This window comes from Fringilla coelebs (assembly GCF_963513975.1).
Source record: "Fringilla coelebs genome assembly, chromosome: 3".
NCBI lineage: Eukaryota > Metazoa > Chordata > Aves > Passeriformes > Fringillidae > Fringilla > Fringilla coelebs.
This window is the reverse complement of record NC_140030.1, coordinates 90385875-90407478: the sequence shown is the minus strand read 5'-3', so window position 1 is coordinate 90407478 and position 21604 is coordinate 90385875. Positions and strand designations below refer to the sequence as shown.

General features: G+C 37.5%; 1 protein-coding gene across 3 annotated transcripts in view; it reads left to right on the top strand.

Annotated features, from left to right (window-relative positions):
* The window catches only part of LOC311151753 (metastasis-associated protein MTA3), a 77850-nt gene that overhangs the window by 8252 nt on the left and 47994 nt on the right, over positions 1-21604 (top strand). For all 3 annotated transcript variants that reach the window (XR_014616028.1, XM_084202387.1, XM_084202386.1), the window contains exons 4-5: positions 14483-14609; positions 21007-21070. Coding sequence is in view for 2 of the 3 variants with exons in the window: in XM_084202387.1 (XP_084058513.1) it covers positions 14483-14609; positions 21007-21070 (191 nt within the window). In the remaining variant the exon portion in view is untranslated. The remainder of the gene's footprint in view (positions 1-14482; positions 14610-21006; positions 21071-21604) is intronic.

Sequence of the window (21604 nt, the reverse complement as noted above, 5' to 3'; positions counted from 1 at the left end):
CAATTAAAAAAAACTCAGAGATATTTGTTTCATTGACTGAGATGAAAGGTAAAATGAAATTTTTCTAGATTACAGAAGCTAACAAAAAGTCATGTTCAATCTCAGTTGTTCTTTTAAGAGATCACTTACTGGCTTTACTTGTTGCGCATTTTTAAAACTTTTATTCTTTTGCTCTTATCAGTCATGTTTTATGTCACGTTGCTTTGTAAAATGGTGTTTCTGCTACAGAATTTTTGTATATGATAGATATCTAGGAGGAGAAGAGTCCTGCTAGGCATTTCTGGTTTGACAATCCAAGTTCCAGTCTTTAACTGAGTACTGAGTCATGCCCATTGAACTTTATAATCAGATGTTGGAGTCTGTACTCAGTTCTTATTTTTGCATGACTTTGATGTGTTGCAATCAGAAACAAATCCAGGATTCTCTCTGTACTTCAGTTTTTTCCTGTAAAGCAATGCTCCTATTAAAAGTTCTTATAAAAGTTGGTGAAAAATATTTAATATGCCAATATGTTTTTGTAGTTGCCATTAAAAGATCTCAAAGTGCCTTACAAGCACTTGTAGTTTATTTTCTATAGAATATCAAGAATGTTCCAGCATGGAAATGGCTTGATCTTGCAGAGCAGTTTAGCTGCTGCTGAGTCTTCTTACCTTCACTTAAAGGTGATTTGTATGTGAGGGGAGGAATATTTTGCATATTGTCTATGTTAACTGCCAACATTCCAGATGCATCCGGGAGAATGAAGCTGTTAATATTCCATCTGATTTTTGAGAAGCATTTTATTTCAGTAGAGCTGCAGGCTAGCAGGTATCATTGAAGATGTTAAGAAAATGAGCTTAACTTGAGCAGTGGTGTTTAGCAGATTACTCACTGATGTTCCCAAAGATACTCAAAACTGAAATGTGAATTCCTTTTTGTGTGTCATCAGGTTTTTCAACATATGGTTGCTGTTGCATAGCAATATTTTTAATACTCCAGGAAAAACACAAGAACTTTTCCTGCCCTCTACAACAATTAAAAAAAAAAATCAATTTAGAAAGTTGTATGAAAAAAGTTATGGGTGTGAGACCCTTGGGGTTGAGGAAAGAGCTCCAGAGTAAAATGTCTAAAGCACCTTGTGTTTTTCAGTGTTCTGTTATCTCAGTCACATATTTGACTCAGTAGAATTCAAAACATGTATAAAATAATATAGCTGGACTATTTTTGTCCAATCAGATTGTAACACAACCAGAAACTTGGTGGATTTTTTTTTTCTTTGGTTCTGGTTCTTTTTCATTGTAGTAGTTCTTGTACATCAAACTAAACAGGTTCTCATAAAGGATACAGCGTTTCTTTAACCACAATCCCTTTTCTGCAAAATCACTTTAAGATGACTTTTCCTGTTATCTGATTCAAGTCACATAATGTCTTAGCATAAAAAGTATGTTTTGACTAGAGATTTTATTTGAAATCCTAAATTGTCTTTTTTTTTTTTGGCTTCACTGCTTCCCTTGATACTTGTTGTCTTTGTAGCCTGTGTTCAGTTAGAATCATCCTTGGTGGAATAAACCCAAGAGACAAATATTAATTCTTCTACTGCATACAATCAATTTTCTCTGTCTTGATAATTTTAAATGTTGAAATAATTCATAGTTTCTCAAAAAAAAAAAATTCCAAACAACAGAAATCAGCTCCATGGTGAATACTTTTTTAGTCTTGCTTATGGTCATGTTGGTGAAAAAAACCAAAACAAAATAAGTCTTTAGAGCTTAAGAGCTCAATGTGTCTCTTACAATAGTGTAACAGTTCCATGGAATTTTGTGGCTTTTGGGAAGTTTTCTGTTAGGTTACAGTTGAGTTTTTCAACTGCCCTTGGGGAGCAGACCTCTCTTGCTTGCTGTTAAGAAAGGAGATGTGTTGATATCAGCCTGTGATGAAAGATAGCATTTTTCCGGTTGGATAGGAGAACAAGGAGCTAAGGCCTGGAAAGACAGGGCTGGGAATGAGAGGTAGGAGAGTCTCTTGAATTGTATATAAGGAGGAAGGCTTGGCTGCTAGATATGCCTGAGGAGTGGGTGAGCAGACTGGTGTAACTGGTTCAGTGAGATGCTGCCTTGTTCATCTCAAGGCTTCTGTAAATATAAACTAGTGTTTGTTTGCAGCTCAGTGTCCCTGGCTCTGTCTTCTCTGTCCACACACACACACACACACCCCAAGAATCAGGAGAAAATTAGTTTTGATCTCACATAATTGCCCTCTTCTCTTTGAGGACAAGGCATTTTTCAGAAGTCCCTGTCTGTGAGCAACTCCTCAGAAGGCTCTTGGGTTGGTGAATGGAGACAAAACCAAATATAATAAGCCAGGAAATTTGGGTGTATAGGTTCCAAAGTTGCTTTTGTTGGAATTTTACACGTTAATATTATTTACAGTCATCTGATAGAGACATGTAAATGAAGCAGTAGCGAATTCAGTTTTGTTGTGTTGCTTCTGGAAATCCTGGAGTCTGTGATGTGGGAGAGACACGCCCTAGGAGGGCCATTTAAGGATGGTACAGATAACAAATTCTTTAATCAGGGGCAGAGTAGCTTTTATGCTAAGGCACTTATATTAGTCTAACTATCATTTTCACTGAAAATGAGTTTGGGTTTTTTTGTGGGGAAGACATGATCTCTTTGATCTCCTGAGACAAGGGAATGTCAAGTTTTCCTTCATTTACCCAAGAGAATGCCATCAGTTGTAATTTATTTGAAAAGAGGGGAGAAAATTCAGAACTTGGTGAAATACAGAAAGCCCCGTTGAAAACTACTTCCTTGTCACCAAGGAAAAACTTGTCTCAAGGCTCCCAATGATTCTTTTCAAGGGTGCTTTGGGTAATGTCATAAATTATGTGTTTTCTTCATTTGATTTTTGTTCAAAAACTTGTGAATGTTTTCTCTCCTCAACAGGGAAAGCAATAAAGAAGCAGTAATGAGGAGTGTTTTTCTTCTGACAATATCTGAGTATTCTTTTTGTGACTGACATTTAGAATTAGTAGTTATATTGTCTCATTAACAAGTTTACTGTCAGCCCCAAGTATCTTGTAGAGTTATTAACTTCTGTGTCTGGTCAGGCTCCTCCTTTGCTGCAGAATGACTTGTTAGATTGTGAATGTTAATGATCTTCTCCTAATGGATGAATGGATTTACAACTAAGTTCATAATTTTAGGAGTTTCTAGCTCTTATGGAGAACTTGCATAAACACATTTTTTTTCACCTGTGTATGTGTGATCTGTGTTTGGATCATGCGTGGCTTCTTGGCATGTAAAAAATTGTCTGCTCTGTACAATTTGTACAACTACATCTGAATTTTTGCATGGACTGAATTTTTTGCTAGCTAGTAACTGCTAGCTTCATCTTTAGACCTCCGAAGTATAAACTTTTGGGCAAGCATGTGTGAGTTAATTTTCTTTCAAATTCAACAATCTTCTGAACACAGAATTTAAGAGGCTTGAATACATTGCTGGTAATTTCTCTGTAAAAACAAACTAAACCTAAAATCTGGATTAATTCTGTGAATTTGCTGTGAAGAGTGGAAAGCTATAAAATATCATTTCATGTTTATGCTTAAAACTGTTTATAAGATATATGAAGCTCAGTTTTTATTTTTATTACTTAAATACCAGAAGTATTTATTTAGTAAGTTTCCTTGGTAAAGAACCTAGTAGGGTACCAAAGGTGTCACTTTTTTGAGCTCTACTCCCAAAATAAATTCTTCACATTTGAGTCTGTAGAAGGAGAGAGAATTCACAGAAAATTGCCAAAGCGTTGTGCATTCCCCTATTTCCCTGTGTTCCTTAGGATTCATTTCCTCATGTCAAGTTTAAATACACATGCCGTTGTTACTGTACTTGTTCAGGGTTTCTTTTGGTTTGTGGAGAACATGTAACTGTTTTCTTTCAGTTTCCTGCCTCTTTCATGTTTCTTAATTGTGCGTGCGAGTGATGCTACACTGTTTTCTTGGTACCCTTAAAATACTTACGGTATTTAAATTCATATAATTGATCATAACTTTTTGTCTCATGAAGATAAGTAGATTTCCTTAATCTCAAATTGTTCTACTTCTTTTTGTTTTCCCTTGGCTCCTAATTTTAAGTGACTTTTCCCACTTTCTTCCCAGTGCACTCACACTGTACCAAAGCACCTGAGGCATACATTTTAGACTACAAAAATATTGCTAGGTTATTTCTATCTGTAAAGCTCCAATAAGAGATGCATTTCACATCTTCAAAGAGTTCTCTGATAGTCTAATTGAATCAGCAGTTTATATAATTTATAAATTTGAATGATGTAAACTCACTATTAATATAGAAAGACTTTCCCATCATGCAGTGGCAATTAAATGTGTGATGTGGGAATCAGGTCTGATGATTTAAAGGCTTACCAGCAGTAATTCCTGAATGTCTGTATTCTGCAGCGGAATGAAGTGTGCAATAGTTGCCCTTGGTAATACTCATGCATGCCTGTAGCTGCACACATGCTGGTGGAGGTGGAGCTTTTCAGCTTGGGCAAGGCTCTGTGTGAGAACGAGTGTAGTGCTTCCTACCCAAGCTGATTCATGCAGTGCTCTGTGTGTGTATATATATATATTTATATATTTGTGGTGCGAGGTATTGTGGACTAGGTAGAAGCAGCAGATATGATGAATGTGTCAAGTAGCCGTGTGATTTGTCTGTAAACTCTCTTTCTGTTAAAGGTAGTCTGCACAAGTAACAGGACTCAAAGTTAGCAAATATGTTGAGTTTGTCATGCCCCAAACCACATGGAGTGGGTGGCCAGAGTGGCTGTGCTATTTCACAGTGCAGTTTGTCTGTTTGATCAGTATTTTGGTTTTTACCTCGGGTACTGTTTGTAACCCTCTCTGAACAAGTGAAGATTTGTATTGTGAATTTGCTTTGCTTCTGGTTTTGATATGCAGCAAATGATTCTGTGATCCTTGCAGAGAGATTGTTTCGTACTGATGTAGAATATGTCACTCCCGTAAGCAAAAAAAGTTTGAGTGGTAAAAAGTGCAATGTTTTTTCAGTAAAAGCCTGTTCTACATTATCAAATTCCTAAAAGACTTCAGGAATCTGGGTAGTTCATTTTGACTGTCACCTACTGCCTGAATCCAAACCCTGTTTGAGGATTTATCAGAGTACATGGGATGTCTCTGTGCAGGTTGCAGAGTTGCTGGGCTATGCATAGAACACTATATATGCATATACCCAGGGGTTATGTGAGTGCATGTGCCTTTTCTACTTGTACAACAGGTTAAACATCTATCCAAAACCAGCACAACTAAATTAGCTATCTTCCCTTTTTTGATATGCTGAATGATAGAATTAATTTTTAATTTGTTTTTGTGTAGGATTGTGACAGTGATAAGCAATGATGAAGCGAGTCGGGTTTCAGTTTCCTGTATTAAAAGTGCAGCCTTGTTTTGGCTTAAACCAGAGCAGGAACAGTGTTGGCAGAGTTGGTGGCCTGTAACCCAGACCCTAAAGGGTGCTGTGTGGCAGTGCCTTTAGGCAGAGCCTTTGACTGATGCTGCTGTCAGGAGGGAAATCCTGATGCAGTTATTCTCAGTAGGCCCTCAAGAGGCCAAGGACTCATTTGCCAAGTATTATACAAGAAGAGAGGTTTTGATATATGGACAGCTTTTATATTTACATTTGCACTTAAATGGGGGCTAGCTTCTACTACCTTCATAATTTTCTTTCTTTTAATTTTTAATTTTTTTTTTTAATAAGAGGAAAAAAAGCCAGAATCAGAATACTAAACATGTACCATGTATGCAATGAATAAGTGAAGATTTTTGATATTTTACTTGCTGCAACAAAAATGGTATTTGGACATGTTGTCTTCAAAGCAAAGTACTGAGAGTAGAAGAAAAACTTTGTTGGTTTACTTGGGAATGGCATATGTATTAAAATTTGAATAGTGAATGATGATGTTATTCCTACACTTTTTTGTTTGTTTGTTTTTTTTTTCCTTCTGGCTTTAGAATGAATAAATCAAAGTAATATATGTATTCATATCTCTTTACACTTTTGTCAGTTCATATGTACAATTCCTGTAATTTATGATCTCATTATCTCTGTACAGGCATTAAGGAAATAATGTATCCTGGAAGGTAAATCTCTAACATAGTTGTTGGAAAAAAAAAAAGGGGAAAAAAATCATCCTTTAAATCTTGCACAGACCATCAGAGTGAATGAACTCTTCTTCCTGGTTGTCTTGTCAGGTCTACAGACAGAAAAGCTTTCTTACCATGTTGGCATGGAGCAGGCTTTCTCTTGGATAATATTCTTCTCATTTCCTGATCCCACACCTAGAGCCTTAATGTATCTTCACTGAGTTTATCCAAGAACAGGATATACAAATCTTTTTATTTTATTTCTCTTTTTTTGCCCCTTTTCTTTCCTTTTATTTTCTCCCTACTTTTCTTCCTGCAAAAAGTCCAACAAAATTCAGCCCTTCTGTAAGGAGATGCTGTAGAAGATAAATAATTTGTGTTTTATAAGCAGAATCATATGCCATTCTGAGTAGGGGTAGGAGAGTTCTTGTACAATCTGTGCCTTTTCATCTCTGCCAACAAATTTTGAAAAGTTGTTTATCAGCTTTTGAGGATGTGAACTGAATGTTAGAAAAGCAGTTTAGATCTCTGAAACTCTGTGGTAATTGTCACACAGTGCAAGAAAATGCCAGTGTAGATCTTAAACATGGACTTTGGATTCTTACAGAAAACATAAGAGCACATTTTTTGTGTGCTTTGTTCTTCTCAAGCTACATTTATTATTTTTTATATATTAACATTATATTTTCTGAAGGAGAGACAACCATGCAGCTTGTTAACCAACTAGATCAAACAGACCTGTTGCCTATGCTAAAGGAAAGACTATTCTGTTAGAACAAGATATGAGCAGGAGTTTAACATAAAAATGGTGGAAATCTTAGTGATGGAAAAAATTATTAATAGCAGCTGTCTCAGGAAAATGGAATATACAAATGTCTCTTTTCCTAAAATCAGGTGTTGCAGTTATTCATGCAGGTTACATGGCAGTGTTGCAGGTAGCCTTTGTATTTCTTGAGGCAGATGATGGGTTTAAAAATGATTTCTTGGGTGCTGTCAGATTAACCACGTACCCTTTTGCTCATGGTGGTCTGCCAGCCTGGATTTGAGGGTAGAACTGAAATTTCCTTTCTTTCCCACACAGCTCCAAACATATGTACACTTTGGAAAAACCACTAATTGACTTCTGATTCAGCTGATGAGCTGGATGTAACCAGTAATTGGATGTTCATCATGCTGCAAATACCAGGGTCCATGGCACAGTTTTGGCTCTGCTGCTTGCTGTTCCTAATGAGCTGCTCAAAGAGGCACCACCCAGGACTGTTGCTTCTCACATCCTGCAGCAGCTTGCTGTAGTTGATACAGAGGTACACGACCAAACACAGCCTGAGCCCTCTAACAGGATATTTTTCTCATTTGCTAGAGTTTGCATTTCAATAGGTGATACAGAAATCAAGAAAAAGGGAGAAAATCTAGTTGAAGTTTATGATACATAAACCAGGTTTTTCACCACTGCCAGCATGTTATTGATCTCAGGCTTCTGTAGGACCTTCTGTTCTGTAGTGTTGTTACAAACTAGCTTGCAGTGCTGAGAAATGGTTAAGGAACTATTGTGCTTGCTTTTGCATATATTCATGTTATATTTAATTTATTAGGATCTATTTATTAATGTAGCACATCATGATTCATAGTGCTTATGAAGGTAATCCTTCCTTGCTTTCTACCCACAAGCTCCTAACTCTCAAAAATCTCCAGAACCAATTATCAAATAACCCCCATCCATCGAGTTTGGAAAGGTGAACTTATGTGCTAATGAAAGGGGTGATGTTTTCCATAAAATATTTTCTCTACAGGCCTGTGATAAATGTGATATGGTTGTGCAATTGCTTATGACTGACTATTGTCCTGGAAATTATTATCATAACATGCTACTTGGAAGTATCCAAAAAACCATTTTGCATTCTTTTGGAAATAATTTTTATTATTGGAAAGTAGGTGTGGCATATTAGTTCTTAATGACTACACAGTGGTTATTTCTTTGTTTTGTGACCTTCTTTAGAAAAATAATGATGAGGTAGTGTGGGAAGATCACCTGGATAATCACCAGAAAAACTGGATAATCCCTTAGAGGCCATATGTATTTCCATGCTATCCAGCAGGAATTAAAAGTAGACCTGTTCCTTGTAAACACAGGTGATCACTTCTTTTTTTCCTACCTGCAAAATTGCTCAGATTCATGCTTTAGATAGCAATATGCTATTTACATGACTTGTAATGCATACAAACTGTTCTTTGGATTTCTTATCCTAGCTGAAAGAAACAGCAAATATCAAATTGATGTTAGACATTCTAAGTCATCTGAACACTGCAACAGACGTGATATATGTAAAGCTAATTAATTCAGCTTTGGGAAACGCTTCCTCACTCAAATTGAAAGTGTAACCATGCATAGTCTAGCTCACAAAGTTGATTAAACGGCCTTACTACAGCTTTAGGGGATTAAATATCACAACTAAGTTAGTACAATGAAACGTGGCAAGAAGCCTCATGCAGATGAGCAAATTGGCCTACTGCTAACCTAAGAGAGCTCTTCATTCACAGTCTGAATAAAGCTGTTCAGATGGTTAGACTTACTGTTTTTCTTTTGTATGAAATTTGGCAGTAATTAGATTTACTCTCTCTTCCCCAAAATCTATATTTATAATTGTTACTGCTGTAGCATCTAACTACCAAATGTGCTTTTGAAGTTTTTGCTACAACCATCTAAGCTTAAAGAGACTTATGCACAGCCACCTTTCCTTTGATGTGTGGTAAACTTGCTGCTCTTCAGCATTCCCAGCTTTTTTATCTGTAGGTTTGAAAATATGTTGTTGATACCAGCAATGTACATATGTTGTAGTCTGAGCATTGAAGAAAAAGGTATACAGGAAAGGAAGAAAGTTTGGAAAGTTTTCTGAAAGCGAGACTTTCTTTGAACATGAAATTCTGATCTCATGCTGATCTAATACAACTTCAAAAGTACTTTAACAAACAGCAAAATGGCTGTAACTCTGCAAAATTCCACAAATATTGTTGGTGGTGATTTGAATGCTCGCATAAACTGGGTACAGCTAAGCTGAGGTATGGGTTCAAGCAGTTAAGGTAGGAAGTTAATGCACTGTAGCTTTGGGTACTCTGCTGTTTTCATCTGTGCTACTGTTGAAAAGAGTCTTGTGTTTTCCCATTATGCCTTCCCAGTCTCCTATTTCTGTTTTTTTCTCCTTCCCTTTTTCTTTTTCTTCTTTTTCTTCTTTTTTTTTCCTTTTTTTTTCTTTTTTCTTTTTTTTTTTTTTTCTTTTTTTTTTTTTTGTAGCAGGCCAAGCAGTTGGAATTGACCTGGATTAAGGGACAACTAGGTGAATAAACTCAGGCATGGTCTGAGTCAGAGGGTGGTGGTGAAGTGTCCACACTGTGTGTGGAGTCTCATGGGAATCTCCATGGGGACCTTCTTTAGCAGCGACTGGAGCAGGCAATATGCTGCACTCTTATCATCTTTGCAGGTGACACAAGCATGAAGGGGGTGACTAGCTGATGGCTTGAGGGAAGGGCTGGTGTGCAGGGATTCCTAGAAAGCAGGAGGAGTGCTATGTCAAGAACATGAAGATGTTCAGTAGGGACAAATGCACCTAGGAGGGAAGAGCTCCTGGCAGGAGCATAAGCTGAGAACAGGGGGGCTTGGGGGAGCAGCTCTGCAGGAAAGGCCCTGGGGCTGCCCACAGACAACTCCCTGACAAGGAAGAGGGTTGGTCAAGAGCATCCTGGGCTGTATCACCAGGCACATAGCCAGTAGATCAAGGCAAGAGATTATTCTCCCTGAATATTCAGCACCCATTGCATTACATTGAATTATATTGCATCCAGTTTTAGGTTCCTGATAAAAGGAAAGTTGCTGATAAATTGGAATGCATTCAGCAAAAACCATCGTGATAGGCACTTGCCCTTCTAGGAGAGTCATCTGGAATTGACCTTTCTCAATTTGGAGAAGAGGTGGGCTCCCAGTGCCTATGGGGGTTATAGACCAGGAGATGGAGTTGAACTCTCGGCAGTGACTAGATTGAAACAGGAGTGATTCAGATTAATTAAATTCGTGTAGAAGCTTTTCTTCATTACTGGGGGATGGGGAGCTTATGTGGTCTTTTGTCTTCAGAGATTTTCAATTACTGAGTACCAGCCACTGACCTCACAGCTGAGCCTATTTTGAAGCATAGTTTTTGCAAGGGACCTCTTCCAGGCTGAGTTACTCTGTTTTCATGATTTTTGGTAGAATTTCCAGATTCCAACTCTATCTGGAAAGAATGCTGCCAGCATTTTGGTGGCAATAGAGGGATAACTTCCTCCTGTCTTTTAATACTGAAGATTTACTTCTCCTCCCTGAAGATAGTCTTCAATGTTTAAACTAATCTCTCTTACTCTCTTGCAGTACACAAGTAGAGCACATGGGGGATAATTTGATAAGGGAGAGTAGTATGTCCAAGGAATTGACCTTGCTTTGCTAGCTGATGGTTAACTATACAGTTGTTGGAGCTGCATTTAGACCTTTAAATAAATGTCTTTCAGGACCTTAAAAAAGTTATTTAAAAAGAAATCTTTATTAAATGGGAGTATTGTATTTCTAGAGACTTGCCCTCAGTTTCTTTGCCTTTTAGTTGCAGAAACAAGCAATTCTTCCTCATAGCAAGCTTGACTCATTACATAACTATAAACAGATACTGTATACTAAGTTTAGGTGGCATGGACAGTTTTCTCTTCTTCTCAGGCTCTCTAACACCACTATTTTCTAACAGCAAATCCCACAAATTAAATGGAAGGTGGAAAAAAAAGTGTTCATCATGTTTAAAAGTGGTGATGCATATGTAAAATGAGTGAGGGTTACAGTTTCTTTCTGGTATCCATTGCTTAAGTGAGTCACTTAAGTCTCATTTATATCAGATGGGAAAGCGAAAGTTGTAGTGCTGTCCTTGAAAGAATCACCACCAGATCACTCTGATTTTCAGGATCACAGTAATTATTTACCATTGATGATTAGAAAGCCCACATATAATAAATAGACCACAAGTTTTAAAAGCTGACTGGAGATGCCTGCTTTTTCTCACTAGGATTTTTCCTTTAAATAATGAATTATTTCTTCTAAGCCGGGAGAAGTGCCACAAAACAGCATTATCTTATATTTCGCCCAAGGCCTAAAGGAAAGTGTGTAATTTTCAAAACATAATTGTATGAAGTATTAATCTTTGGAGTCATACCTTAGAGCTTAAAAATTACATTTAGCTGAGCAGTTTTAAATTGATTTTTTGTCTCTCTAATCATGGAACAACGAGGTCCGTGTATGTCATCACCATATTGCTGCATAAAAATATTTGCTCACTCGGAGCTATTGCTTTCCTTCCCTGCCTGAGTGCTGAAATGTGCTTAACTTGGTGCTACTTTATGATTTCCTGTAGGTACCTTCTGTTTCACTCCTTTTGATAGAAATAATCTCTCCTTGGATAGCAAATGAAATTCACATGTGCTGTAAATCAAGTCAAAGATGTGAAGAGATCTCTAAAAGTTCTGCAAGGCTGTTACCACTTTCCTTCTAATGGGTATTAAGGCTTGGTAATTGCAAAAACCTGCTTCAAAAGCAGCACTCTGGAGGTTTCTTCAGATGCAGAATTCTTTGTATTGCCATCATGCAAGCTTAGCTTCCTCCCTTCTTTCTATCCAGTTTCCTTTCTTGGTACAGGTTTGTATAATTGCTGGGACAAATTATTGCTTGTTTTACTAAATCCTACTGTGAACATTGGTTTTATATTTTAATGCTGAAGCAGGAAATGGTAACATTTTCCCAATGGTAAATTGGATGGAAATGTTCTGTGTCTGGTCATGGTTTGTTCTACTTATTACCCAGCTTGTCAGATCATCCTGTGTAAAACATCTGTTTTATTTCTAAAAATACAACAGAAAAATTTACATTGTTTCATATTTAGGTTCAGAGTGTTTTAAGAGTTGCGTCTAAGAGACATTTGGTTTCAGCTTCAGGCTATTGGATCAGCATTTTCATGGCTTATATAAGATGAGGGAAATAAATTTGCTTAAAGGCGGTGGGTTTTCTTCGTAATTTTTTAAATTTAAATTCTTACTTGAGGAAGATATTGAGATGGCATAGGTGTCTAAAGCCGTTTTAAAGTCTGGAATATTATCTCTGGCTTCCTACAACTTTAAAATGGCCCATATTGTGCCTTATCTATAGTCAGATGTTTTTGATATGTTGACCAAACTTGTGTTTGGACGCCTAAATTACTCAGGAAAAAAGCCCCAAACCCAAGGTAACTGGAAGAAATATTAGTGCTTGAACCTGACAATCAAAATGTAGCTTGTAATGGTCACTTAATGTAATAAACAGTTGTAGAAATTAATTGCTGGAAACATTGGTGTGGTATAACCCCAACTAGCAACAAAACAACACACAGCTCACTACCCCAGGCGGGATAAGAATTGGAATTAACAAAACAAGGAATTAATTCACTGCTTCCCTTGGGTAGGCAGGTGTTCATCCATCCCCAGGACAGCCAGGGTCTGTTACACACAGTAACAGTGACTTGGGAAGGCAAAACATCATCACTCCAAATGTCCCCACGTCCCTCTTCTGTCCCCAGCTCTATATGGTGATCACGATGCCATGTGGCATCCCCTGGGTCAGTTGGGGTCAGCTGTCCTGGCTGTGTCCCTTCCCAGCTCCTTGTGCCTCCCCAGCCACCTCGTTGATGGGTGAGGAGCAGAAATGGCCTTGGCTCTGGGTAAGCTCTGCTCAACACCAACAAAAACATCCCTGTGTTATCAACAAATCCAAAACACAGCCCTATGCTAGCCACTGTGAAGAAAATGAACACTATCCCAGCCAAAACCAGCACAAACATAAACCTTTTACTATGAATTTCTATTTTTTAATTAACTATTCGCGTATTTTAAAAAATGCTTCACTTGGCATAGATTTCTTTTAAGGTTTATTTACTGTCAGTATTACAGATGTCAAAATAATTCTGAATTGAGTTATAGTTTGACTTGAACCTGTACATATGCCTGGTGACGCTGTGGGTTGTCAAGTGAGATGGGTGAAATTCTTGTTTTCTTGCTCTCTTTCTCCACAAAACATGCCAAAACAGGGAAGGGGATGGGGGTGTCTACAGCAAGATGACTTAAAGTGGAATTGGGTTTGAAGAAGTTGGTTATACCAGGGTATGTTGTTATATCACTTTTGTGAAAAGAACTATTAGAAGTGGAATGAACTACACACAGGCATGATAAAAAAAAGTAGTAGTGTTGCATTTGGAGACAACTGTGGTTGCTAAGAGGATGCAGGCAGGCTTCAATTTGAAATAGTCTTTGTAGGTTGGTTGTAAAAATGGTTATTATTAGTAGAGCGGGTGAGGTCCTCTGTTGTAGGTAGTTACATGAAATACTATCTCGTGCTGAGGTTCTGTTGTTGAGTTTCTGAGAAACATTTTGTAAACTACACTTTGTTTTGCAGATGATGGATAATTTACCAGGTAGAAAGTTGCCAAATTTTAAAGAAGTTTTTAAAGGGTCTGTATTTCTGCATCCATTATTCAGAGGGGCTTTTTGCCCTTTTTGGGAAGCTCGAGGAAGTACAGATTCAAGCTCAACATGTCCCAAAAATCCACAAGAAGTTCAGTCCTCAAGATGCCAGGGTAGCTCATTTGGAGAGCCCGCCATTGTGTGACATGTTAGCAAGCACTGGGAACGTTCCCCTTCAATTCTTTACATGACGCTTTCCAGGGTCTGCTTTTATTTTATCCTGTCTTGCTTAAAATAGAAACAACTTTGAATCTTATTTAAATATGCAAATTCACTGTGTTTGTTGTCAGTATGGAAGAAGGTTAACATAGTGGAAGACATAAGCCTTTTTCAGTTTTCTTAGACTGATTTTGAGGTCTTGAACTTCAATTATGTTTTGTAAATTTCAGTTCTTGGAAAGTGTGCTTTTCTCCAGGACTTCTGTAAAAGTTTTAGTACTAGTAATATTGGCAAGAGAAAGTCAAACCCAAAACTGGTCAGCAATCAAGAGAAAAAAACAGAGGAAAGAAGATGAAAAAAGAATGAGTAATGTTGACAGGATTGTTCTTAAACTGTGTGAAAGACATCAATGCGTAGTGCAGAGGAGAGGAGCATGATTTTTAAAGGGTTGAAGTAGAAGTGTATAATTCAAAATACTTAACATTCTGTCAAGTTACATAAACTGTAGTCTTGTTAAACTCATCTTTTCTTTGAAATACTAAAGGAGGTTGCTAAGGGGTGGGGGGGATGTCAAATGAAATGGCTGCAATGATGTTATGCAACACAGTTAATTTCGACCTACGCTCTGCTTCTCTGCAGAAGAAGTTGAAGAAGAGTCTGAAACTACAATTGAGGTTGATTTGACTGATAAACAGAAACATCAGTTGAAGCACAGAGAGCTTTTCCTTTCTCGCCAGTATGAGTCCCTACCAGCAACGCATATCAGGTAAGAAGTAGTAAATGCAATTTATCTGTGTGTTGTGCTGGGTGGATTGCCTGCCCGTAGCCCATCTGCTGGACTGCTACAGCCCTGCAAAAGGGTATCACTGATCTTAGCTCAGTTGGGCCAGGTTATCCCATCAACTGCTTTGGAAGCAACTTTGTTTTTGCCTTCTGTTACTTGATGTTTGAGCCTTAGAAGGGACAAGAGTCTCAGAGCTCTAGCTTGCCAATTGATAGCACCAGTTGATAACTCGGTGCAAAGTCAGTCTGGAAGGGCTAATTTTTTTTAGTTATTCTGCTGGCCAAAGGAAGCTTGACCATTTTGTCTGGCCTGGAAAACAGCAGATGGGTTTGGAAAGGAGGCAGTGGCTCATTGGTCAGATTTGCAGTTTAGGGCTGCATGCATCTAAAATTCAAATTACCCCAGCTTCACTAAATGTGAAGAAGTCATGACTGAGTTTGGTTAAACGTTGCAGAAGCATTTCAAGTATTCAAGTTTTAAATTGCCTTTAATGCTAATGTAGGAAGAGGCTTGCTAAAGCTCAAAGTGTTTGTCAACTTCTTTCTGTAAGTAATGTAGGTTCTCATGTCATCTTCTATTTAGCAGTCAGGAAAACTTTTTTTTTGTGTTGGAATGAGGGGATGATGAATCTAGAAATGGAAAAGAAATAGCACAGTGACGGAGGGAGTCTAATTTAGTGTGAAAAAAATGCATTCTTACATTGCGTTCTTAAAGAGTTTTCATTTTCCTATTACATCTAGCTGCCCCAAGCTATTTTAGACCACAAGTGTCTAGAAGTTGCCAAAAAAAAGGGTACATATTATCCAACAGGAGAAGCACATTTTATGTGTGTATTTATTTTCTCTCTTATTGGCAAATCACAAAATCATGGAATATTCTGTGTTGGAATGGACCCACAGACATCACTGAGTCCAGCTCCTGGCCCTGCACTGCACCATCTCCAAGAAGCACGCCATGTGCACGAGAGCATTGTCCAAACACTTCTTGAACCCTGTCAGGTTTGGTGCTGCGAGCACTACCCTGGGGAGCCTGTTCCAGTGCCCAAACACCCTCTGGGTAAAAAACCTTTTTCTAATATCCATCCTAAACCTCTCTTGACACAATTCAGGCCATTCCTTTGGGTCCTGTCACTGGGCACAACAGAGATGAGAGGTTGCTTATCTCTCTTGCTGACAACACAAAACCTGGAAGTTGGAAATTTTTGTATTAATTTCTTGTGCTTTATTCAGCTCCTTCTTCTGACTTTGAGAAAGTCATTTAACTGTCAATTTTCTGCTGCTCCAACTATAGCATGGAGATAATAATCCTGTGCAGTTTCTTTTACTTACTTTGACATTTAGATATTGAAATAAGGTATTCTCCTTGCAGAGGGAAGATTACATAGAAGAAGTATTGTAAATGTCTTCTCACCTCACAATTCAGGGAGCAAATACAATAGAGGTTCTCCAGTACATAGTTCACAAAGAAGGCAGAAAAACACGTGAATTCATAGTACATGCCACACAGCACAGCAGGCAAAAGCAGAGTGATGACTTGCATCTACTTTTCAGAGCAGATGAATGTTGTAGGACTGTACTGTCACATGTTACTAAGACCTTTAGCAGACAAATTCTGGAACAAGCTTGATGTTTCAACATTTTGAAACTGTTTTAAAAAGAAACAAGAAAGCAAATGCACTATAAAGTATTCCTGATGTTCCTTACTTAGGTCTTTAACTAACTTGTGTTCACATTCTGTGATTCTCAGTGGTTTTCTTAACTTTTAATAATTAGCTTGTCCTCTGAAGAGGATAGAAATATTGAGGAGGTGGCACTCCTCTAGGTTTCTTCCATGAGTACTCCAGAATACTCAAGGATGCAGATATCACAGCTTCTCTGGGTGTCTGTTTTGGTGTTTGATGTTTGTTACAGTGATTTTTTTCCTTGTCATCTGTTTGGGATTTTACTTATCGAAACTTTGTGTACTACTTTGTGTCCTATTGCTGCTTCTCTGAAAGGAGCCCGGTGCCATCTTAGTTATCTATCTTTTCATTAGCTAATTGAACAAAGAAGTAGAATTTCTCCCTTTAGTTGTCATACCTTAAGAGCGAACAAATCCAGTTAATATCATTTTCTGCATACATGTTGAAAGCGTATTTTTTCCCAGGGTCAGCAACTGAGGGACACCCCCAGTAACCAGCTGCCTGCTGGACTTTGTGTCACTCACCACAGCCTTTCCAGTCTGGTGGTTTTTTCCAGGCTTCTTGTCTACTTGTCCAGACCCTGTGTTTCCAGTCTGCTTGAAGGACACTGGACACTGCAGGCCTTGCTGAAGTCAGGTTCTGTGATGGTGTTTGCAGGGGTCCCAGGATGAGGGAAGAGATGAGAATGTTCACTCCATGTTTCAGAAGGCTTGATTTATTATTTTATGATATATATTATATTAAAACTGTACTAAAAGAATAGAAGAAAGGATTTCATCAGACAGCTTGCAAGAATAAAAAAGGAATGATAACAAAGGCTCAGACTGACCGAGACAATCCAGACAGGTGGACTGTGATTGACCATTAATTAGAAACAAGCACATGAGACCAATCACAGATCCACCTGTTGCATTCCACAGCAGCAGGTAAGAATACTTTACATTTTGTTCCTGAGGCCTCTCAGCTTCTCAGGAGGAAAAATCCTAAGGAAAGGAAAATATCATGGTTACAAGGTTCAATGACATTCTCTGCTGTCACTGGTCTGCCCAGTCAGTTGCCTCCATATAGAAAGCTGGGGGATATTTGTGCAATAAAAGCCAGGGTAGCTCCACCATGTTGGCCTTTGCTCTAGACACTTACAGTTTTAGCCCTTAGGAAAAACTGGATTTACAGGGGTAAATGGTTCAATGGTATAGAGTGGAGATCGGATGTTGGAAATCAGTTCTCTCCAGAGTAAGAACACAAAAACTCAACCCCTCTGTAAGGAAGAGGAGAAAGTTCAAGTTGATTTTAAGAGAATGGAGGAGATTTTTGACAGCTACAGATCTTGACCTTTTCCTGACATCTTCAGCCTAGAAAAGTATCTGAGACTAACTACATTTTTGTTGAAACTGAAGGAGTAAAAGAATTTTAGCTAGTATGTTTTTATTTAGTTTTTACTTGTGAGGTTTTACTGCTTTTGTTTTGTCTTTCTTCTTTTCTTAACTTTACCCTTTTTATGTTTTTCACACTGAATGGTAGAGGAAAGTACACCTCTCTCCCTCCAAAAAAACCCTATCACTAAGGTTACTTTTGTTGTAGCTCACAATTCCAAATACAGTGATGTCTCATTTATACACCTGTTGCCGTTACCTCATAGTTGAAGCTCCAGAGTAACTACCTTGCAGTAATTTATTGGGTTAGATTTCTTTGATGTGCATGTCTAATTCTGGAGCTTTTTGATCTGCAGCTCTGGGCTTTGAATAATTCTGTTGTAATCTGTTTGCTTTTGTATTAGTGAAATACAGTTTCATCCCTCATTCTGATATTTTTTGTAATTTCTACCTGAGTTCAGTTTAATGATGCATTTCAGGCAGGAGACTCCAACAGAACAATGAACGTATGACATTGTATGCCGCTAATCTAAGTAACACTTAAAATGTAAAACAGTAGGATTTCTGAAAGAAGAGAGTATAATTTTATTTTGGTGTGTAACTGATTTTATAATCTGCTAAATGCAGCATACACTCTCATTTGTTTTTGTAGGTAGCTAGCTCCCCCTTTCTTTTCTTTGTCTAGTTTGGAAGTGTCAGACTGTATGATGTTATGTTAATTTTTTTATTTGATATAGCTCTATCTTTCACAATTATCTTAAATAATTTAAAAACATTAAGAAATAAAGCTTCAGAATGCTCTAAGGAGGAAAATATTATTTTTAAATCCCGGGAAGCTATGGGTTCTCAGATACATCCCTTAAAAAACTAACTCCCAAGTTGTGTTGTAATGTGGTTTAAATTACATTAACTTTTTCTCTCGGGCATTTGATTTTCAGTATTGAAGAACGGGTGAAAAGTGCAGCGGTGGTTGGACAATATTAAGGGGCATATTATTGCAAATCAATATTCACTTAAGTTCTTACCTTAGCATCCATGATTGAGGGGTGCTCAGTGTTCATGCTGCAATGAACTAGATGCTCAGTTCAGTCCAGCAGAGCTCTTGCAACTATACAGAGAAGCTTTTCCTCTGATGGGAGAGGAAAGGAGGAGTTATATAAACAGTAGGCTTTATGAATTTGGTTAAGATTCTAAATCACTTATATTAAATATTGCAGGTTTCTAGATTACAGAAATGGGTAACTGTAATATAGAGAATCAAAAGTAGAAAGACTTCTGTAATTTACCTGTTTTCAGATTTTACCTGTTGTTTTTTTGTTGTTGTTGTTTTTATTTTAGTGTCTGCTGTAGCTCTAGTGCTGTTTACACTGAGACACAAGTCCATGCAAGAGGTCGTATATGCATACAAAATGTTACCTCTGTGTGGCTCCAGCCATTAGATGGTTAAAGTGCTGTACAAAGAAATCTAGCATCAAATGGAAATTCAGTCACTTAGAAGACATGCTGCAGGGACTAATCTTGTATCTTAATGAAACAAAATGAATTTTTTAGCGGACCAGCTCTAAAAGATGAGGTTGGTCAATAAAATACTTTTGCAGTCACAGTGGCAGTGGAGCAATGAATGCCTCTGTGGTAATTGAAGATAAATAAGGCCTGGGTCTAGTGGAGAGAGAGGGCACACTTGAGCTCTACGAAATAGAACCAGACTGGAAAGGTGAACTCCTGGTTAGCTTTTTACACTAAAAAAACCCAATAAAATATTAAAATAAAGTTGGAAAAGTGACTTCATGCTACAACACAATTAATTTTTAGAAGTGAATGCTCTGGAATTATCAAGGCCAAAAGCTTAAAGAAAACCTTCAAAGAAAGACATGATGGGGTGTCCAGAAGATTTCCTACTTCTCTACTGCAGGAGGATTTTCCTCAGCTCTTGTGTATTGTGGTCAGACTTTTCTTCCCCTTCTTCCCTTTTTTCTTGGGTGGTGTGGTTCCCCTGACAAGTATGACAATGAAGAGAAATTCAGGACAGTAATTGAAGAGAAATTCAGGACAGTAATGTGTGGCTTACCCCCTCTTTCCCAGGATGTGCAGTGGCAATGAATAAGACATTAGCTGGGTATGTTCACTTAATGATCGGCCATTAGCAATTGGCTTCTAATGCCTCTGGTTGAGCTTAGAGCCAGCACTCCCTGACAGAATAACGCTACAAAACCCATTTTGGTGTTATCTTAAAATCAAGAAGGTCTCTGCAAACAAGTACTCTTTCTCTGTTTGTGTTCTGTCTGATCCATGAGGGTAGGTGGGAGATGGGCATATTTCCTGTAGCTGGATGTATAAGGCCACAGGAACCTCCTGGCAAATACCAACTAAACTGAGTAAAACTTTGGTGCATGAAACACAAGGTGCTGTGTGTAAGGGATAATAAATATACCTTCATATATCTACACAAGCATTATATATATATGTAAAATGGTAGTTCAGTTGTAGATTATAATATAAAATGAGGGTTGCTAGCAAGGTGATTCAGCACACTTAATATTTTTTATCCACATCCATGAGTGCTTCTTTAAAATACCATTTGTTGAAAATAATTCTGCAGGTTACTTGCAGAGAAGTTGGAGACAGAGAAATTTGAGGCAAGACAATGCTGGGGGAGATGGGATGAAAAGGGGAGGAAGGTGGTGGGGTCCAAGTCCCATTGCATTGACTACTTATGCTACAGTGGGCAGGTCTGTACCACTACTGGGCAGCATGAGCCTGCACAGAAGTGTGGTCATCAGCATTTTAATGTGGGCATAGAAGAAACTGACAGAATTCCATGATTCATTATTAAAAATGCTTCCATTCAAAAGAGAAAAGTGCTTTGTTTTCACAGCCTTAAAAGTAAAGCCTTATATTTCCAGTTTGGGCTATCAGTTTTCAAATTATACACTGAATTTACTGGAGATAAGTTACTTGGAGGTGATGTTGCTATAATCCAGGCCTTTTTGTTAATTGTGTGTGTATTTATTGTTTGCCATTGTACCTCTTCTCTTTTTTTGACTTCCCATTACTGAAATTCTTTCCCAGTTTGATGGAATTCCAATGTATTCGAATGCTTAGAATAGTTGTACTTGAATGCTTGAATACTGCCATTTGTTTTGTTGCTTTTATGTTAATTTTGGTATTATTAAAGTATGGCAATGTTCATTTTTATATATTTTAATGTTTTTTATACTTTAAGTGTGGAAATTTAAAGTATATATAGATTGTTCTCTGGTAAGCAACACTTTACTTGAAATCTGAACTTTTTACAAAGTAACTATTCTTTCTTACGTTTGTGTAGGGGAAAATGCAGCGTTGCACTTCTCAACGAGACAGAATCTGTGCTGTCATACCTGGAGAAAGAGGTAATTGTGATTTCTCTTCTAGTAAATATTAGGATAAGTTTATTTTTCTTTCTGTATTTTTAACAAATGGGCAGACAATACTTTGAAAATCATATCTTGATGATAGGTTAGAAAAATTATGTTGTTCACAACATTGATTTGAACAATATTATTGGATAAAAATTTAATCGGCATACTCGTAGGTTTATTATGAATCTGTTTGTATTTAGAAAATAATTAATTTGAAGTAATTAATATGACATCTTACAGATGAAAATATAAAGATATTTTCCTGTAGCAGATACTGAAGGAGGAATTCACAGGGTGCTTTTTTTTTCCTCCTTATTTTTTCCTTTTATCGTATGGAAAGTAACTCCTCATCTTCCTCTGGAATGTACTTAGGATGCTTAGCTTTACCAGAGAATTTGAAAGATTGCAAAATACCTTTAAAATAAACATATTTTTCTTTGGAGTGTCTTAACAATACATCAGGAAGGCAATGTTTTCTAACTGAACTTAGCATGTCTTTATTTTTAAATTTCTATACCAAACCAC